Source organism: Anas acuta, chromosome 19, assembly GCF_963932015.1.
Source record: "Anas acuta chromosome 19, bAnaAcu1.1, whole genome shotgun sequence".
NCBI lineage: Eukaryota > Metazoa > Chordata > Aves > Anseriformes > Anatidae > Anas > Anas acuta.
Window position 1 is genome coordinate 8,535,694 of NC_088997.1, and position 19,014 is coordinate 8,554,707.

The 19,014-nt window shown below is 49.1% G+C and overlaps 1 protein-coding gene across 5 annotated transcripts in view; it reads left to right on the forward strand.

Annotated features, from left to right (window-relative positions):
* The window catches only part of CLIP2 (CAP-Gly domain containing linker protein 2), an 80,002-nt gene that overhangs the window by 33,816 nt on the left and 27,172 nt on the right, over positions 1–19,014 (forward strand). For 3 of the 5 annotated variants that reach the window (XM_068656418.1, XM_068656417.1, XM_068656419.1), the window contains exons 3-5: positions 4,827–5,365; positions 14,310–14,434; positions 18,664–18,877. In XM_068656418.1, the coding sequence (XP_068512519.1) occupies positions 4,827–5,365; positions 14,310–14,434; positions 18,664–18,877 (878 nt within the window). Of the gene's footprint in view, positions 1–842; positions 1,087–4,826; positions 5,366–14,309; positions 14,435–18,663; positions 18,878–19,014 lie in introns of those variants that run through there. The other 2 variants (XM_068656415.1, XM_068656416.1) reach the window with 1 other exon arrangement.

The following is a 19,014-nucleotide window of genomic DNA, read 5'->3' on the forward strand; positions in this document are numbered from 1 at the left end:
CTCGCTGTGCACCGCTTCTCATGCTAAACTATTTTCCTCTTCCCTCCTCCCCTTCCGAAACAAGTTTCCTTTCTCCCTTTTGTTTCCATTACCCAGTGATAAGAAATGAGCAACCGGAGTGCTGCGGGAGGTCGAAAGGCACGGAGGGAGCGTGAGGATGCCCGGTCTTGTTGGACGGGGATGGCTCCCAAACGTGGCACGAGGCTGTGTCTCTTCAGGGATCCTGCACCGAGGGTTATTCCTGCTGGTGCTGCAGGGTGATAGCTCCGTTCCTTCTGCTTCAACTTTTACTTCTCAACTTTTCTGTTTGCAAGGGGTTTCTCACTCCTGTACCTGTACAGAGCTGCCTTGCTACGGCAGGCGCTTCCAAGAGCTGGATGTGCCCACCTCCTGCTCGCAGGAGCCCTTGTGCTCCCAGGGGCTTCAGACACGGGGCTTTCATTGACGCTGTGATGAGAGCCGTGCGAGCAGGCTGGAGCCTCAATTTAATCCTTCAGCCTCTCCAGTTCCCGGCTCAGAGGAATTTGTCTGGCTCCTGAAGTGCTGGGGGCTGAACCATTGGGGTGCCCTGTTGGTGCTGGTCCCTAACCAGACAGAAAGGCCCCAAGGGCCGGGTCTGCTGTACGTGTTACTGACCTGTCACGTGTGGGCTGAACAAAAGCTGAAGGGGAAGCAGAGATTTAGGGTTGGATAAGATGTGCATTTACTGGGCGCCGTGCTTGACTTTGATTTATAAATTGTTGTTCGGCCCTGAAAGCTGTGACCTACAGGAAGACCATTTAAACTGCAAAGAATGAGCTGGCTGACGAGCACAATAGGGTTGTAAAGCTGGAAAGCCCGAGTGGAAGAGATCCCACATGGTGCGTGTTATACCTCAGAGCCTGTGGTACGTGTGGGAGGGAGGGAGGAGCTGTCACAGTCCCGTCCTGCGAGCAGGGTTTGTGCTGGACAGAGCAGCAAAGAGAGGCAGCGATCCCCTGGGCGATGGGGGGAGAGATCTTCATGCTGCTGGGTTCAACACCCAGCAGGGACACTCGGACAGTCCCCGTGGCTTCTTGCTCAGCCTCACCAGGGACCTGCTGAAAGGTGGGTTGGAGCAGAAAAAAATCAATCTGTGTTTCGTTTCTCTCATTCCTCTGCTGTAACTCTGTGCTCAGCTTTGTACCTGAGATCAGGAGCTCTGCTTTAGCAACTTCTCTTGGAACTTGTTTGTGCTGAGTTGGTGGGTCCGGCCAGAGCAGGAAGGCTTTTCTAATCCAGAAACAGCACCCAAGTGACACAGGCAGAGACCAGCTGTTAGGTACCTATGGGCTGAGGAGACCTCGGGAGTTGTGGACACCGGGTTGGCTTTCCTCTGAGCTGCCCTAGGAGGGGACAACTCCAGCTGTCAGGTCCTGGAGGGCAGTGCTGCGAGCTGGCACCAGTGCCTACTGCCAGCTAATTTCTGCCGTAGGCTATTCTAAAATACTCTTGGGATCAAAGACACATTGCTCATTGCTGCATTTTGTCTTCTTAAGGGCTGGTGCCAAGATACCTGGCTGGGAGGATCAGGGCTTGGTTGTTGTGTGGCCATGTAATTAATGGGTCCACCAGACCTGAAGCCTGGAAGGATGGCTTTGGTTGGACCACTGTGACTTGTTTCTTCTCTGGAAACAGTGCACAGAACCTGTTAGCTGTACCATAGGAAAACTGGTGGCTTAGTAATTATTTTATACATGGGTAATGAAAATACCAAGTTCCTGCCGTGTGGCCATAATGAAGAAGGTGATCTTCCTGGCAGTTCTTCATTTCAACACTCTTTTTGAATTGTTTGGCCTCGTGCTAAAGAACTATAAAGAATTAATAATGCTGCTGACTGCACCGCTCTGCTTGGGAGCCTGGAATTCGGCTGCTTCCCTGCGATGGTGCAATTACTGCAGCTTGGCAGCCCTGCCTGTTGGGCAGGCACCTAAAATGAACAAAGTTGCACTAAAATTTTGGCTTTACAGGGAACACCATGCAGCACGAAGAGTCCAGCAAACTCCTCTTTTTTTTTTTTTTTTTCCCCTGTCCAAGACAGTTTTTGAAGGTGGCTGCTCTTACGGTGAGTCTGGATGTGGTTTTAAATTCTGCTGCAGTGCTTGTTGAGCCCCGGGGCAGCCTTCCTGCCTTGCTTTGCTTCAGCTTCCCTGCTGAAGGGTTAGGTTATCCCAGCCGTTTTACAGAGGTGTTTGAGAGAGCTAATGTAGGCTCTATCTTGATCGTTAACGAACAGAGCTAATAAAGATTCCTAGGGCTCCACTAGGGCTAGAAAAACAGCTTTGATCTTTTGTGAACTCAGACGCAGCCCCTCCAAAATTTCTGTGCTTTTAGTCCCCCGGACAGCAGAGTTCAGCTTGCTGTTCTGCTTGGCACGTCGCGTGTCTGCCGCAAACATGTCAGCGGCGTGATCTGGGGATTACAACACTCTGCTGAGCGTGAAACCAGGACCTAAGGTGTGTTTCTCATTTACTTCACATACATAGAAAAGGGGAGAGAGTAACTACACGTCACAGACACTGGTGATAAAAACCCTACAGCCATACCTGGCTATTAAAATGAAAGACTGACTTTAAAGTGTACCTTGCTGGCTCCTAACCTAGCTGCTTGACTGTCTTGTGCTCATAGGGGTTGAAATGAAAATGGTAGCGTTAGTTTCTGCTTGTGGTTGTCTTTATGGTTCACCTGGATGGAGCCATGTTTCCCTTTCCATCCTTGTTATTTAAAGTCTTTACTGAAGATCACAAGTCCTAAGCATCCTTATAATCTGTGTTTGTTTTTTGGTTTTTAATGTGAACTTGGTTCTTGGATGTAAAGCCGTCCCCTCTAATGGAGCTCCTTTTGGTGTATTGTTTTTTAAGGAATTGAAAGGACAGGCAGCTGCCAAAATAAGAAGTTAATGAATATTTGAGGTTGAGGAAACTTTCAGGGCAGGACCCTAAGGTGAAGAGAAGGCAGCTGAGGGACAACGACACAGCCTTCTCCCAGGAAGCTGGCTGGGCTCCGCTGGGAGCACCGCACGCAGCTGCTGCTGAGCTTTCCAGGTGGGAATGGCATTTGTGGCACTGCCCTTCCTGTGCTGGGGTGAGTTTTATGGGACTTGTTCTGGCCAAGTGGTGCTACTGAGGCTGAAGTTAGAGCATACCCTGGAGCAGGGAAGTCTGGCGAACTTTCTCAGGCTGTTAAAGCTCCGGTTCACCAAGCCTGGTGAGCTGCTGGGGGTGATGCCTTCAGGAACCACGAATGAGCTGGTGCAATTGTGCTGCACAGATGTAAGTGTTGACTCCGGAGTCTAATGACAACTGAAGTGTCAATAGTAATCTCTCTTAAGGCAGCTGCTTTAGCAAAAACTTTCAAGTTCTTCATATTAACACTGAAGCACTGGTGCTCTTTTCTTTCCCCTAGCATTAAACCTTTAGCAAAGCTTGAAGTGTCCTGCTTCGAGAGCCTTTATGCTCTTTGGCCTTTCTTGGAGCTGGGCTTGATCCGTCAGGCCCATTCTTTCTGGAAGAGCTTGGAGCAGTGGTGCAGGCTGAGCAGTGGTGATGGCTGAGCAAATGTCACAGCTCACCCCCTAGGTCAGCTGTAGGGGAGAAGCACGCTTAGGATCTCAGTGCTGCCAGGTGCTGAGGATGACCACAGGTCTAGGGTATAGGTCTTACTGGATCTTAACTTGCAAGCTTATTTCCTCGGTCTGTGTGGTTTCTTTTAGGGCTTTACTTAGCATTACCCACCCCCTGTCTCTGGGCTTAAGAGTGCTTTAATGAAGTCCATATGCTCTTTATTTTAGTTCCCCTGGGACCCAGACGGAAAGCACAACGTTTGTGACCGTTTGACCCTGGGGTCAGCAAGCGCGGGGTCACTGCGAGCTTGTTTGCTTGGGCTGGCTTTGTTACCCTTCAGATGCCAGCTGCGTATTAAGGGTCTCATTTTGGACTGCTGAAAGTTTGGCCCATCCTAGGAAAGAGCAGCCGGGACAGGGAGTTTACAACAGCATCTGCAGCTTTCCTCCTCGCAGCAAAGCCTATCTGGAGCCGCTGCTGTGTGGGGATGAGCGTTCCCTCTCGCAGGTTTGCCTGAGTTCTGTGTGCTGAGCCTCAGCCCTGGAAGGGCCGTCCGTGCTTGCAGGGGTTTGTAGATGTTTCCTGTTTATCGATGCTCTGTTTATATTGAGCATACCCCAGGTGTCTGCTTGCTGCTGGGCTCTGCTCTGCGCAGGGAATATCAGCGGCTGGGAGAAGCAAGCGATGCGTGCGGGCAGCTGTGTGGTCCCACGGGGCTGTTATTGCCCTCCAGTGGGACACGCGGTGCCTGGGTTAACTGCCTGCATCCACACCTGGGGAGCTCTGAACACCCACTGAAACATCAAAGCTCGCTCTTTTTGGGGAAAAAAGCATGACCTGGGCATCTTTCTTTGAGCAGTCCCCTTGGATCCTTAGGCACCTACCTCCACTCCTGTCCTTGTGAGCTTATTTACACCAGCACTGCCACGCAAAATATCCTTCAGTGCTGTGGAGGGACTGGGAATAAATGCACTTTATGAAGGGGATAAAGACATGGTATTGCTTCTGTTTTGTGTGCGAGATCTGCAGAAATGGGGCAGCACACTGAGATTTCTGTGCAAACTGCATTTCTGCCAAGAAGATGCATACGTACTGGGGTCGCTCAGGTTCCAACTCCTGCCTGGTGTAAGGCTGCAACCTGAGCTGTGGCCCCAGATGTTTCCTTTTTGTAAATGTCCCTTCCTGGTGTTGTGGCTGCCTTTAGGATTTCTCCTCATGCCCAATCCTCTCTTCCCTCACTCACAGGCTCGCCCTTACACAAGCAGGGCACCACCTCCACCGCCAGCACTGAGAAGTCGGGCTCAAAAGTCGCCGAGGTGGGCGACGACTTCCTGGGAGACTTCGTGGTGGGCGAACGCGTCTGGGTGAATGGAGTGAAGCCAGGAGTGATCCAGTACCTCGGGGAGACGCAATTTGCTCCGGGCCAGTGGGCAGGGGTCGTTCTGGATGACCCAGTGGGTAAGAACGATGGTTCAGTCGGTGGAGTGCGTTACTTCGAGTGCCAGCCGCTGCAGGGCATCTTCACGCGACCGTCCAAGCTGACGCGGCAGCCGGTGGCCGAGGGCTCGGGGAGCGACGCCCCCTCCGTGGACTCTCTGACGGCCCAGAACTTGTCACTGCACTCGGGGACGGCCACACCGCCCCTCTCCACCCGCGTCATCCCCCTGCGGGAGAGCGTCCTCAACAGCGCCATGAAGACGGGCAACGAGTCTGGATCGAACCTCTCGGACAGCGGGTCTGTGAAAAAGGGGGAGAAGGACCTACGGCTTGGAGATCGCGTGCTGGTGAGTCGGTTGTGGGGCCTTCCTTGGAAAGTGAAGGGCTGAATTTGTCTCCTCCTTGTTTGGGGTGAGTTAAAAGGGTGGCAGAGTTGGTGGTGAGCTGTGGGGCAGCATGTGGTCTTGGGAAAGGGGTGCTTGGGCTAAGCAGGCTTGGAACTTTTGCATTAGTTGTTATTTGGGATGCTGTGTCTTGTGGGCATGCCTCTTTTTGACATTAATACAAGAGTGCTTTTTGTCTTGGGTAAGTCCTGAGCAGTGGAGTGGCATCAGAGATCCCACTCAAATGCTAGAGGGAAATAGAGGATTATTCTGTCCCAATGGTTATCATTGTCTGTCCCTGTGATATTCTCTATAATGGTGTGTGCTGGAGCTTTTGGGGAGTTAGCAGTAGTGTCTTGTTGGTCACACTCTGCAGGGGTTTGCAGGAATCTCTCATGGCTGATCCCTCCCCTTCTGGTGCTTTAGTTCCTAAGATGCTGGATATGATGGTAATTCCTTTCCCATACAGAAAGAAACTTACAGTTTTTTTTTTAAGGGTTTAACTCTGGGGGAAATCGTACGGATGGATGGGTTATCCACCTCTGATTTGTGTTGTTGCTTTCATAATTCAAAATAGAGCTCTGTGTGCCTTCAAGCCAAAGAGGCATACTTGTGGTAGAAAATGGCCAGCTGCAAGTTTGCCATCGTGTTTTGTCTCCGTTTTGTGTCCTAGCAAAAGAGTTGTGTTTTCAGTTGCGGTTTAGAAGGAAAAGAAACAGCACAGATGAATGGAGCCTTATTCTGCGGTTCTATAACACAGTTTAGGTTTGTTTAGTGTGTATGATGCATGTTGTGATAGCAGACACTGACGAACCAGGCATTTGAGCACACATCCCTTGTGACTTTGTTGTTCAGTTCCGAGGATACTGAAAAAGACTCTAACCAACAGGTGACAGGTTCCAGAGGGTTACTTTGTGCATCCTAGGCAGTGTGGCTCCCATTTAAAATGAGCTGAGTAGCATTTCCTTTTGGGGCACTTGGTTCAGAAACCAACAGTTACAGCGCAGAACTTGCTATATATATATATGTATATTACATATATATATTACAGATTTGCCCTCTGGTTAACGATGATGGCTTGGTAGAAACTTACACTGCTTGTATTCCTCTGGGCAGGCTGTGCTGGGGCAGGCAGAGGGGTCAAAGCAGGCTAAGCTTGGTGGTGGTGCCTGGTCTGAGAGATGCTGGTGTCCGCCAGCAGAGGGTGGGAGCTATTCCCAGCCCAACATTTATACACGGCTTCCCTTGTGTTGATGAGTTCTGTGAGGACACATCCAACACAGCAATTCTGCCACCAGCAGCCCTCTGAAGCCTCCTGCCAGGGCTCGGTGGGTGCATTGCTCCCCAGCTGGTAGCACAACAGGCTGGGGAAGGAGCTCTGCTGCCTGGCCAAATTGTGAGGGTCTTGTGCAGGGGGCTCAGAGGTGCTCCCAACACAACCGGTGGTCTCGGGGAGCAGGGCTTTTCTGCTGGGGATAGCAGGCGGGCTGTGGTTCAAGCGGATGAGTTGATTCCGTTTTCATTTTATTCAAAACATATATGTGTGTGTGTGTATATATATTGAATTTCTTCCTTTTCAGAGCAGTGCAGGTGAGTTCTGTCTGTGCCCATCATTTACAGCACTTATTAAACCTGGTGTGAACATGCAGGCTTGCAGAGCTCACTGCAGAGGTGAGAACACTTCATGTGCTCGGATTTTCCCATGGAAGAGCACTGTGTCCTGCACCCCAGCAGGACCCACCAGCTGTTTAGAGGCTTGCTGCTCATTTGTCAGCTTCCTGATTTCTCTCCACCAGGGTCTGCCCGCTGTCAGCAAAGCTGCTGCTGTCCCTGCTGCTCCCAGGGGCAGGCAGCGAAAGCGTCAGAGACGTTCTCTGTTTGCCCACACGCTGATGGCTCAAAGTGTATATGCTAAATCAGCCAGCCAAGGGAAAAAGGAGCATCAGGAATCTGTCCTCCTTTAGCTGGTTGGTTGGTTTGCTCCTTTACCTGTTGCGGGGGTAAGGGAGGGTGCTCAGGTGAAGGCTTTCTGTGGAGCAGCAGCCACAGAAGGCAAACTGCAAGATATAAAATCTCTGCTAGTGTTGGCTCCATTCCTCCTGAGCCAGGCAGCACAAGAGCTTTCCCCAGACTTAATTATCGAATCCCTCTCTCTTGTCCTGACTGGGAGCTCACTGAGGCAGGGTCAGATTGTTTAATACGGTGCTTACACGGACTGAGACTTCAACACACTCACATCACACAAAATGCTAATGTTTTTTCCGTGGTTTTGTCTGCTTTTCTGCTTTTTGTTTTTAAATGAATAAAAGCCCTCCTCCCCTGCCAGCTGGCTTATCCAGCCCAGATGTTCTACAATACATTCTGTACTATGATTTGTTACTGTAATGAAGAACATTAAAAGAACAAATATGAAGTGAGCATCTCACGGGCACTTGCAGGAGCACTCAGAGAAACCTCAGGAATTGTTTGCGTGCGGTAGCAGAGGTCCAGGAAAAGAGCAGATAATGGTAACAAGAAACAATTTGCTGGTATGGCCCAGTAATACGTGCTTGGCAGATGTTTTTTTCCAGTAATGGAGACATCAGCTAATCATATTTGGTGCTTGAATACATAAGCAATAATTCTGGGTTAACCCGAGTTGCCTCAAATTCCCTGAGTCAATCCTTGCTCTTGTCCTCTGCAGATTGGTACGGTTTTAGTTTTTATTGCTCTTAGTCCATGCATTCCCGTAAGATTATCTTTTTATTTGAGAATGGCTTTGGGGCAGAGGGGAACCACCACAGGCTTTTCAAGGGAGGAGAGGACCTGCATTTTCTGTAACTGCTCTGCTGACGGAGCAGAAGGTTGCAGGAGCCTCTCCTGGGCCTGCAGGGCTGGCACCTGGTGCTGCGAGCGTCAGCGCTCTGCGTCCTGGGCATTTTCTGCTAGTGGCTTTCATTCACTTCGCTGAAGTCCATTATAGCTTGAAGTCATTTTTGCTTTTCAATAACTTTGTTCCGAGACTGCTAAAAGTGACTTAATGGAGCTTTCCACTAGAAGAATTAGATAACGTTTGCCTTCGGCACGGCTGAACTCAGGCTTTTTCCCAGAGATGCAAGAATTGCATTAAAGAGATGAAAAAAAACCTCCACCCTGATATTGTAGAACCTCGTTTCTTGAGGTCTGGCAAATGAATGTGGAACAATTAACCTTTGCTTCAGTAAGAAGGGAGCTTCCCAAAGCGTGGTAATAGCTGGAGTGCTGCTGTTAATGCGAGGCTGGCTGGGTGCCTTTCTCCAGGGAACGAACCGATGGAAAGAGATGGAGCAGTTGAGCATGTTCTGCTTGAGAGGAATCATTGCTGTTTTTTTTTTTTGCCTAAGAAAATGTGTTTTACATGCTGAGGGGGGCTTTCTCAGCAGTTGAACTCATTCCACCCTAATGTACTTGCTTGCTTAAGAAGGGTGGGGAGGAGGTGAGTGTTCTCTGGGTGCGAGGCTAAATAAAGAATCTCCTGAGAGAGAGAGAGGTTCAGTCCCGTAGCCAGCCTGCTGTCTCCTAACTGGGATTGCTCTCTTCAATATGGAAACCTAGTGACAAACAAGACTATTTAAGGGCCGTGAAGCATCTCATTTGCTGATTGACTATATTCCTGTGAAGTGTTGCCCCAGTTACTCTTTGGGTGGATTCTAGATTTGTGACTTTGCCAGGACTTGTAGGTGGCCGAAACCAGAATCGCTGCTGAGATAGCAGGGGCGGTGCTAACAGTGGGATCATGATGGAGCGGTGCTGGTGGCAGGACTGCCGTGGTGGGCTGGTTGGGCTGCTGCAGAGAGGCTCTGGGCTTGCCCTGAGCGCATGATAGCGATCGCTTTCTCCTCTGCACACTGCCAGGTGGCTTTTTGCCTGGGGTGTGTTGCAACCTCTGGCTCTTGGCAAATGACAAAGCTCTCATGAGTAAACCAATTGCGTCCTCTTTGGCACCAACCTGGATCTGCCTGCCTGAAGGTGCAGAAAGCCTTTAACCACCTGTATGAGAAGCCATTCTCGTTAGGAGCTCCCCGGCAAGGAGGATGGCAGCCTTAGCCTTGTCCCTTGGGCAGGGACAGCCAGGGGCTCTGCTGTCAGCTGGCTTCGAGCTCTTTCAGTGCCTGCGACTGGAGTCTTGCTGCTGTGGGGGCATGGGAGGCATTGGGCAGGAATGATCCATGCTTTTTCTTTTCCTGGTAATTGAGCAGAGCTCTCCCAGCTTGCTAGAGCCTTACAGGCACAGCGCTACTCCTGACCTTAACAGAAGGACAGTAACAAGGTATGCTCACTGATTGCAAACCAGACGGTGAAGAAAGGTGGATCCACGTTCTGTAGTTCTGTCGGGACAGTATTGTCAGGAAAGGTGTTGGTATTCAGCACCTGCTTTCAGCTGCTGGAGACCATTAATTGCTGTGCATTGACTGGAGGGTGTGACAGCAGCATGGCTGAGCACAGGGCTTTGCATGGGAACACCCCTGTGGAGGTTTGGGGAAATGCGGCCTTCCAGTTACTTGCAGGCTTCAAGAGACAGAAAAACACCCAGGTCTGCCAGTCCAAGCTTTCTTCTCACCGTATAAGATTGTTTGGTGCGAACAGGAGGTGACTGCTGTTGTCACAGGAGCAAGTGTTCCCTGTCCCTGCAGTGAAGCCAAGAGGTAATAAATAGCCCGGAGCTGCTGCCCTGCCTGTTAACTCCTTGAGGCTTGTTGTGCACGCACACACCCTCCTAACCATTCATTTGGGCTGATGCGTTGGCCAGTCCTTGCCTTCTGCATGCTATAGCTGTCATTAAATAGGAGTTGCAAGTGGTCTGTGCGGAGCGAGCTGTGCGATTAACGTGGGTGGACTCGGTATCGAAGGCAGTCTCAGGAGGGATGCTGGAATTCCAGACTTCCCTCTTGCACCGCATCCCGAGGACATTGTTTTCTCACTGGTGCCTGGAAGATAAATGTGCCCAGATGTCTTGCATCAGCAGCGCTGTCAGACTTGTCCCTGTGTAACGCTGAGTTGTGCTATGGGGATGGGTTGGCCCCAAAGGTAAGTGGGTTAGAAGACTGAAAAAAATCCCGTAACTTCATGTAGGAGGAACTCTCCAGTAATTCCTGGCTGTCTTTTTCCCTTCATCCTAAAAGCCAGTTCTGGCATGCACAGATGATGCAGTGAATGTCTGGTCAGATGAAACTGCTGATGGTTGGATGCCACCTGAAACGAGCTGTGTTTGCAGACAGAGCTGACTGCAACCAGCCCCGCACCGTGCTGCCAGCCTGCTGAGCGCTGTGCCCAGCTGCCAGCCGGGACACAGCCCTAGCAAGCACTGACGTGCATTGCCCATAGGTAGGTGTGGTTACTCCCTTGTACTTAAGCTGGTCATTTCATGTAATCTCCGATGTCTGGACACAAACACCCACGCTGCTGCAGAAAGCACTCTGTCTAAATCAGACCCTGTGTGATAATCTTCTGCCATTACGACTGGGAGAGCTAAAGCACATGCAATTGGGAAACACAGTCCTGTAGAAATGGCTTGGAAAGCAGCTGAGAAAATAAATTGAGACGGCTAGATTAGAATTTTTAGCAGGTAACACAGCATCACCACTGTGGCTTCTGCCTGAGGGTGTGCTCAAGCAGGGGTCTACAGCCAGTGCTGGCCCCTGAATTGTGCCTGGTGTTGTGGGGAACGGTCCCTCTTGGCCTGAATTCCACTTTTTTATTATTATTATTTTCCCTGAGCATTATTTTCCCTGAGCAGTACTGGAGTGAATTACAGCACTGCACTGCCACAGGCTGGGGATGGCTGTTAGGAGGTTCTTGCTGAGAGCATGAAGCTGCAGTGGGGTGAGCAGGAAGGGCGTAAGGGGAAGGAGCGAGCGCAGGCTGCAGGGGTCTGACTTCCAGCAGCCAGCTCGAGGCTGGTGCTAATTGGGCAAATTGTTTAAACGATATATCAGCAGCTCTGCTGAAGACAGTGTCTGGAAGGATTAGCATCATTGTCTTTTCAGCCCTGGGATACTGGTCTGGGTCCAATTTTGTCATTTTGATGAGAAAACCCTAGTAAAACATGATGTCAGCGTTACTACAGATCGCAGGAGAGGCGCGTGGATGTCTCCTCTGTGACTGCACGGTGCTCTTCTGACTCACCCGTTAAGGACAGAAACCATTAAATAGCCCTGGTTTTGTGCTCTGAACGTCAAGCCCAAGACTTTCTTAGGACTGTTAGAGGTCTTTTGTTGAGGAAAGGCCAGGTCAGGGCGATGGTCTCTCATCGAAAGCATGGAAAGGGCCGTGGGAGCCAAGGCAGAGAACTTGGGGCTGGATCTGAACTTCCCAGGAGGCCGGGGGGTGGCTCCGAGGCTGCTGGAGTCCAGATGGGGAGGGTGGATTGTGGTGAGCTTGATCTAAGTTAATTATAAGGGTTTCTTTGCTTCAGGTGAAAATATGGAACACTAATGCTAATCAGAAACCATCCAAAACAGAACAACAACAACAAAATCTTGCTATGTCAATACTGTTTATTTTTGAGCTTCAAGAAGGAGCTATTTCAGCTGCTTTTCTGCAAAAATAACTATAACTGAAAGTAATAACACTTTACATCGAGCAAAATCCCATTCTCTTGGAAATGACTAATCTTGCTGACAGTCTTGGTAAAGTATTGAAAGCTCTTCTGAAAAGGTTTGAGAGTTTTGCTCCGGGAGCGTGGTGTAACAGCGAGGTGTGGGGAGAAGGGGCAGCCAAGCGGCTGCCTTGACTTGGGGTCTGTGAGTGCCAGCCCTGCTGCCTCTCACAAGCTGCTCCTATCCTCCTTCCAAGGTGATACTTGTGATTTGTTGAAGGCTCTAATAAAAACAAATGCTTCTGTTTTGATGAGACTGTTTGTTCTGCGCCATGGTGCCACCTGCCAGCTGGCTTTTCCCAAAACGCATTATTTATTTGAGCAGCATTAGCAGATTATCGGGGCTGAATAAATCTGCATGTCTGAGGCGGGTGAATTTTCTAGGCTGTCCATCCATGAGAGTTCCTGCGTGCCTGCCAAAAGCTGGGAAGTTCAACAAGGGGTCTAAATGCTGACGTGTGAGCATGGCAACCCCAAATCAGCTCCTGACTGCGCTCCCAGCCCCGTCAGGGAGCATGGGGGCATTTGGGACAGAACAGGGAGAAGATGATCCTGTGTGGCAAGGGCGTGCTTCAGGGAAAAGACAGAATAACCAACCCTCAAAAGAGAAATAAAATCCATTACTTTGGAAACAATCCGATAGCCACCTGGGGGGCTGTGGGATGGCCATTTGTGACTTTCGGGTAGGAACACAGCCTGCTCTGACTGTCCTGCTCTGGTGCCCTTAGGTGTGTAGATATTAAGCACACTTTCTCTGCTGTTTGGAGACTCACACTGGTGGAGGGAGCTCATCGGGTTATTAAGGAGATCACATGAGGTTCAGTAGGGTCAGGATCATGTGGCTCCGTATCTGTAATTAAAACTCTATTAAAAAAAAAACTTAAGACTGCTGGTAAGCTCCCTTCATTTTTATAAATGGCACGAGGATGAATTATGTCTTCATTGAATTCAGCTTGTAGCTAAAGAAATGTACTAGACTGGCATTAAATCATTGCATTAATATTAAGAGAATAATTCTTTCTGGACTTGGATAAATCAAAAACGGGACTGCTGTTTGACTATGAGCAAGTGGTAAAGAATCTTACCAAAGCTGTTCAAATCTGTAACTTGCCAAGTACCTAATACTGAAATGAAGTCCTTTTGCTCCGGGACATGGTATAGGACCAGAAAGCTTTATTCTGATACTTTTACTGCTGGCAAATATTTTCTTCCTTCCTACATAAGAAACTTCAAAGGTTTTTTCAATAAGTAGCACTTTGCTACACCCCTAGTGGGAAAACTTACAGAGGACCAGCTCAAGCTGCAGTGCAGCCCCCCAGGACTTGAGGTAGGAGCCAGGCTTTGGAGCTGTGCTCCCTGGTCCTCTCAGGAGCAGTTATTTTTAGGCTGGGAAAACTCATTTGCCTTTGCATAAGCAATTTCCAGAATATTCAGTGATTAAGAATTGGCAAACCTGTTACATCCCTGAAACATAAAAAGCTGGAGATTTCTGCATTTCTCCATCACTGATTTCTGTAGGGCAGTAATATTTGGTTTATACTGCTTTATTTAAAATTTACTATTAAAAAAAATAACCGCCAGTCATTGAAGTTAAAAGTTAAAAATTTAATCATAACATTTTCAAGCTTTCTTCCTTGAATCTAGGCTTAACAGAGAGGCCAAAAAAGGTTTAAATTATATGCTGATTTACTAGGAACACAGATCTTTAGAACAATATCCCTCCTGCTTTTCCATCTTTCTTTTCTCAGCGCAAATACTGAAGGACACCTGTAGGCACTCCCGGTGTAAAGGCAGAGGCAGCTTCTGCTCCGTGAAATGTCTTCTGGTTGCGGTGATCAAAACCCAGCCTTGTGCACTGCTGACTTACACTGTCCTGGGGTCTGCTCAGGGCATTGAGAGCTTTAAGTGTACGCAGGGGAGCAGAAGGTGTGACTTTGCTTATTTCTCTGTGCTTTGCAGGAGGCAGGTACAAGCTGTGTGTGCAGGGCTTAAACTCCTTCAAGGTCTGGCAAGCAACTGTACGTAATTAGTTGGTGTTCTCATTATATTTGTCCTGACATCTTCCAGGCAGGCACGTCCAGAAGTGGGAGATTTGCTTGTAGTTATTGGAGAGGCATCTTTGGTGCTAGGAGAACTTGACGTGAAAACTGCCTGTTCTGGTTTCACTAGGTCTGAATCAGAAGATGCTGATGATGGCTTTTTCCCTTTCTCTCTCCACATCTGTTCTGGCTTTAAGCGACTTGCAGTAATGCTGGCGTTGCTCTCTAACCCTCAGCATTTTACCTCTGACAGGTCGGTGGGACAAAGACAGGAGTTGTTCGCTACGTGGGAGAGACGGATTTTGCTAAAGGAGAGTGGTGCGGCGTGGAGCTGGACGAGCCCCTGGGGAAGAACGACGGGGCCGTGGCTGGTACCAGGTACTGGGCGCTCCCAGCACGGGGTCCTGCGGGCCTCCTGCGGGGACTGGGTGCCAAACTCCTTCGGGTCTGGGAGGGAGAGTTGATGTGTTGGGTTGGATGTTATAAATGGGGAGGAAGAGTCCAGTTTTGAGTCTTTGAAGCTTTGGACTAATTTTTCCAGGAGATAAAATAGAAGCCTCATTTACCAGAGCATTTTATAGCAGAATCAGGTAAGGTCTGTACAGAGAGGAGTAACCGGAGTGGCTGCAGGAAACAGGAGAGAGTAGAGGGAAGATACTAAATTGCACTGCACTTTAAGTTTTTTCCTAGGAATGGGTTCTGTGATTGGGTTAGGTCTACCACACGTGTGCTTCACAAATAAACTTTCTTCTTGCACTGTATCTGAAATTGAGCCTGTCAGAACTATAGAGAATAAAGCTCTGACTTTTTTCCTGGCTTTTCTGGCCTTTTTTTTTTTTTTTTTTTTTTTTCCTGGGAACAACTTTTCAAAGATCTGAAAGAACAATTGCTGGCCCTGGTCTGTTGTTGTAGGAATTCTGTAGTGCTACAGTTATCTGCTGATCGATCTCATCACCTCTGCCTCAATTGTACCTCCACTATTTTTGTTTCAAAACAGCCCTTGTTAGTGTCTAGAAAACTAGGCAGGGACACCTAGCAAGCTTTCTAAGAAGCTGTATTTCTTTTTGTGTAGAAGCTAGATAAGGGAGTGACCCAGCCTCAGGTGTTTGAGTTTGGCAATGCTTAGACCTGAGTTATGTAGCGGTGCTTTGGCCTTGGTTCCAGTACAGGTGGAACTGATTTCCTGTCCTTCACAAGTTCCTTACAGGGGAAATACAGCTGATTTCTCAGGGCTCCTTAAGGAAATCTTACATTAAAGGTGAGATTGAACTTTGAAACTACTCAGGAACTGAGAGTTCTTCCATCAGTAGATCTCAGGTTCTGTAATAAAGGCTTCTGTGTTGAATCAGCCCCTTTTTGTCCAGCAGTCAAATGTTTTCATTTTAAATAAGAGAAACGCTTGGGAATGTCAGGACAAGAAAGCAGTAAATGATTGGCAGCAGATGGCTGACTTCCAGCCTGTTCTCTAAAGAAAAGAACCAGAATATGTCATGGAGTGAAGCCAAGTCCCTGCTTTCTTTGTCACGCATGATAAAATATCTAAGCTTCATCTTCAGGGTGCAAAGAAATGATTTACTGTCTTTGTGCATGTGGAATGTGTGGAAGGCAGATGTGAGTGGTAAGGGTGCTCTCTCTGGCTCTTGTCCTCACACTTCTGTTGCTGTGTTCTGAAATCCCAACTTTTGAAAGTCATCTTTCTTCTGAAACCGCTACATCATGGTTTTATTTTGCTGTGGTGTGCACTGTGGCTGCAAGGCTCCTCTTTGGCATTTTATCAAGAACAGGAACAATTGATTCCCACAACAAGAATTGGGGAACAGGAGCAAATTCAGAGGTTTTGATTAAATAGAGGAGATTGAAGGAAATCTGTACGGCATCCCTGCCTCCTGTGTCCAAGCTGATTACGCAGATCTCCTAGCAGCAGTGAATGTCAGCCAACTCAGCAGTGGTACGCAGGCACTGTCCTGCTAAGGTCTGTCCACCAAGCATCTGGCTGCAGGTTTGCAGCACTGTCCCTCTTCATCCCTTGAGCCTTCATCTAACCTTCTGATTTTTCTGCAGTGAAAACGCTTCTCTGGCAGCTAACAGCATGGACTGACTTCAACAGCAGGGTTCTGGAGGAAGGCCACCATACCAAAACCCACTCCCTTGGGCCACACAGGCACCCATCAGACAGTGCTCCCCATGTTTGTCCTGGTCACTCAGGATTCCTGGTTCTGCCCTGAGTTTGTCCTGCCAGAATCAGTCTGCGAGGAGGCTGTCCAGGGCTCCGGAGGCTCTGTGCTTTGGTGGCTGTTGCCATCTAGTGAGCATCTTTGGTCTGGCTGCCTACCAGCAGTGCTCACTGCTGCAGTCGCTGTTACAGCAGAAGGGCTGGGTCCAGAGGCAGTCTGCTGTCCCTGAGGTGGTGGGGGCTGGTGGAAGGAGGGGAGGTGATATGGGGGCAAATGGGCCAGCAAAGGACTCTGTCACCAGCTTTGCTGTCATGAGCTCTCCTGGTGAATTGGACCCTTGGAGTTTGAGGAGGGTCGCTCTGATTCTCCTGCAGGTTCAGCAAAGGGCTCCAGGGCTGGGTGTTCATCCAAGCAGGGATGAAGGGCCAAGGTTTCCTGAGCAACTTGTGGCTCTCTGGTGGAGGCTGCCTATAGTAGCAGTGCCTGAGAGGACATCACTGTGTTTGGGCCCCTCTCCTGGCATCCCATGGGTACTGCTGAGACACTGGGGTGTGCTGCACCTGCTGTTCTGTCTGCTTGGGAGAGCAGAGAAGTACTGGAGTGTGGTGTTTTTTGTTGTTGTTGTTGTTTTAAATCCACACAGCCGGACAAGTTTCACTTACTCATCTTAACTGATTCATATTAACCTTTACTTATTTTACTCTCCTCTGCCCCTGCTCCTATAGGAGCCTTTGCTCACAAAACTTTGACATAGTTTGAAGCCTGTCAGTCATGGGCCTTGCACTTTAAAAACTAATTTTGTCTGTTTCAAATTTTTCTGTGCTATTTCCCACCTGCAGTTTGCATCACCGTCACACCACCACTTTCCAGTTTCTTTGTCATGTGGGTATAGGGCTCTGTAGCACCCAGCTGAGAGCAGCTCTTGGGTTTCAAGCAGACGTTTCTGCTGCCAAGTGTTCTGGACCCAGTTCTTGTCTCTGAACTATACCAGTTAATTGCAACCACTTCCAACCACTAAAAGTAGGTGAGCTGACATAGCCTGAAGCAAGTTTGGACTTGATAAGAGCTGTAGGGGGCTTTGGATTGACTTACCCTTTGGTATGGTATAGCCACAAGTAGCATTTTACGCTCAGGTCACTTAGACCTGTGCAAAGGGCTGTGCCATGCTGTTGGATTGCCTCTGCAGACTTTAGTTTGAAAACGTGATGCTGAGGAATGCTTTGGCTGATTTGCAAGAGGTCACACAGCTTTTCTACTTTAGGTCTCCATTCTGGAACAAGGTTAGACTGTGATAGCCTTTCTAAACCCAGGAGCCTGTGTTGGCAGCAAGCAAAGGGGTCTAAGCGATTTTAGATTGTAGGGTTTTTCCATTTTTTTATCTTTAAAAAATGGAGCTGAGCAGGTGTTTGAAACTGCCAGCACTTACAAACTGAAGGCTTTTGGGGTCCAGCTGCTTGCATCTGGAGAAAGAGCATTTGTGCTAGGAAAGCTGGGTTTGTCACTTATTCATTCGAATCTTTTTTTTTTTTTTTTAATGCTAACATGGGACAGGCTATTATATGGCCCAGTATTTTGTCCTAGCCTCGCTAATGAGGCTTTGAGAAAAAAATCTTAAAGTAGAGAGTTTTGTGTTGGCTCTTCCATAGCCACAAAGGGACACGATGCCTGGAGGCTGTCTGGGTTTACCTGCTGCAATGCAGCTGGCTAGCAATAGGTAGGCCTGAGCTCTAAGGGGATTCCCAAGGTTTGACGCTGTAAGTTTTGCTTATTTGTTTGTAGAAACATAATCATCAGGCTCACTGCAGTTACCTGATACACCCTTTTGTTATGCTTGCCTCTTTTAAGTTTGTTTGCAGGGAACCAGTTTCCCTCTCCTCTCCATCCAGAGGGGATGGTGCGCATTGGATTTTGGGATAATGGCATTTTTAGCTGCAAAGTTAGGAGGGGAGGAATGGCAGCTCTTGTTTTGGGAGGAAAAATGACCCATAGAATGTCCTACAGAGCTGTGTGATTCGTGCCTTTTTATTTGACACACTTTGCTACGTGACTTTTTTGTAAAGCAGGGTAGAAAGCACAGCCATGCAGGTTTTGGGAAGGCTGTTTGCTTCTGGGAGGAAGGAGTGTGTGCTGTCACTGTTTACATGCTGGATCCTTGTGCTATCCGGGCTACCAGCTGGGTCTTTCCTGGCAGCTCATCAAAGCGTGCCTGGCAATTATCTTGGGCTTCCCTTCGTAATCAGCACAAGCGAAAACGTGGAGGTTGCCACTGCTCTAAGTGGCAGGAAAGGAGAATAATCCGACCACTCGCATGAAGGAAGCAGCGAAGGGCTGAGATGAGCTGGGGTCGTGTTGCTTGGCAGTGCCGCTCTGCAAGGCTCTGACAAGGTGGATGCTGCAGCACCAGTGACTTGGAGCATCCCTCCTGTGTTACAGGTATTTCCAGTGCCCTCCCAAGTTCGGCCTCTTTGCTCCCATCCACAAGGTGATCCGGATCGGGTTCCCGTCAACCAGCCCTGCCAAGGCCAAGAAGAGCAAACGGATGGCCATGGGGGTGTCTGCCCTAACCCACAGCCCCAGCAGCTCCTCCATCAGCTCCGTCAGCTCCGTGGCATCGTCTGTCGGGGGCCGGCCCAGCCGCAGCGGGCTGGTAAGTGGCTTGTCCCACAGACTGCAGCCTCCATCTGCTGCGGCCTGGTTCTACAAACCTGGGAGGGTTGGAGTTTTGTTCCAGCAGCTGCACTGGGCATGCAGCTTTTTTATTTTCTTTAAACAGATGCTGAGCAA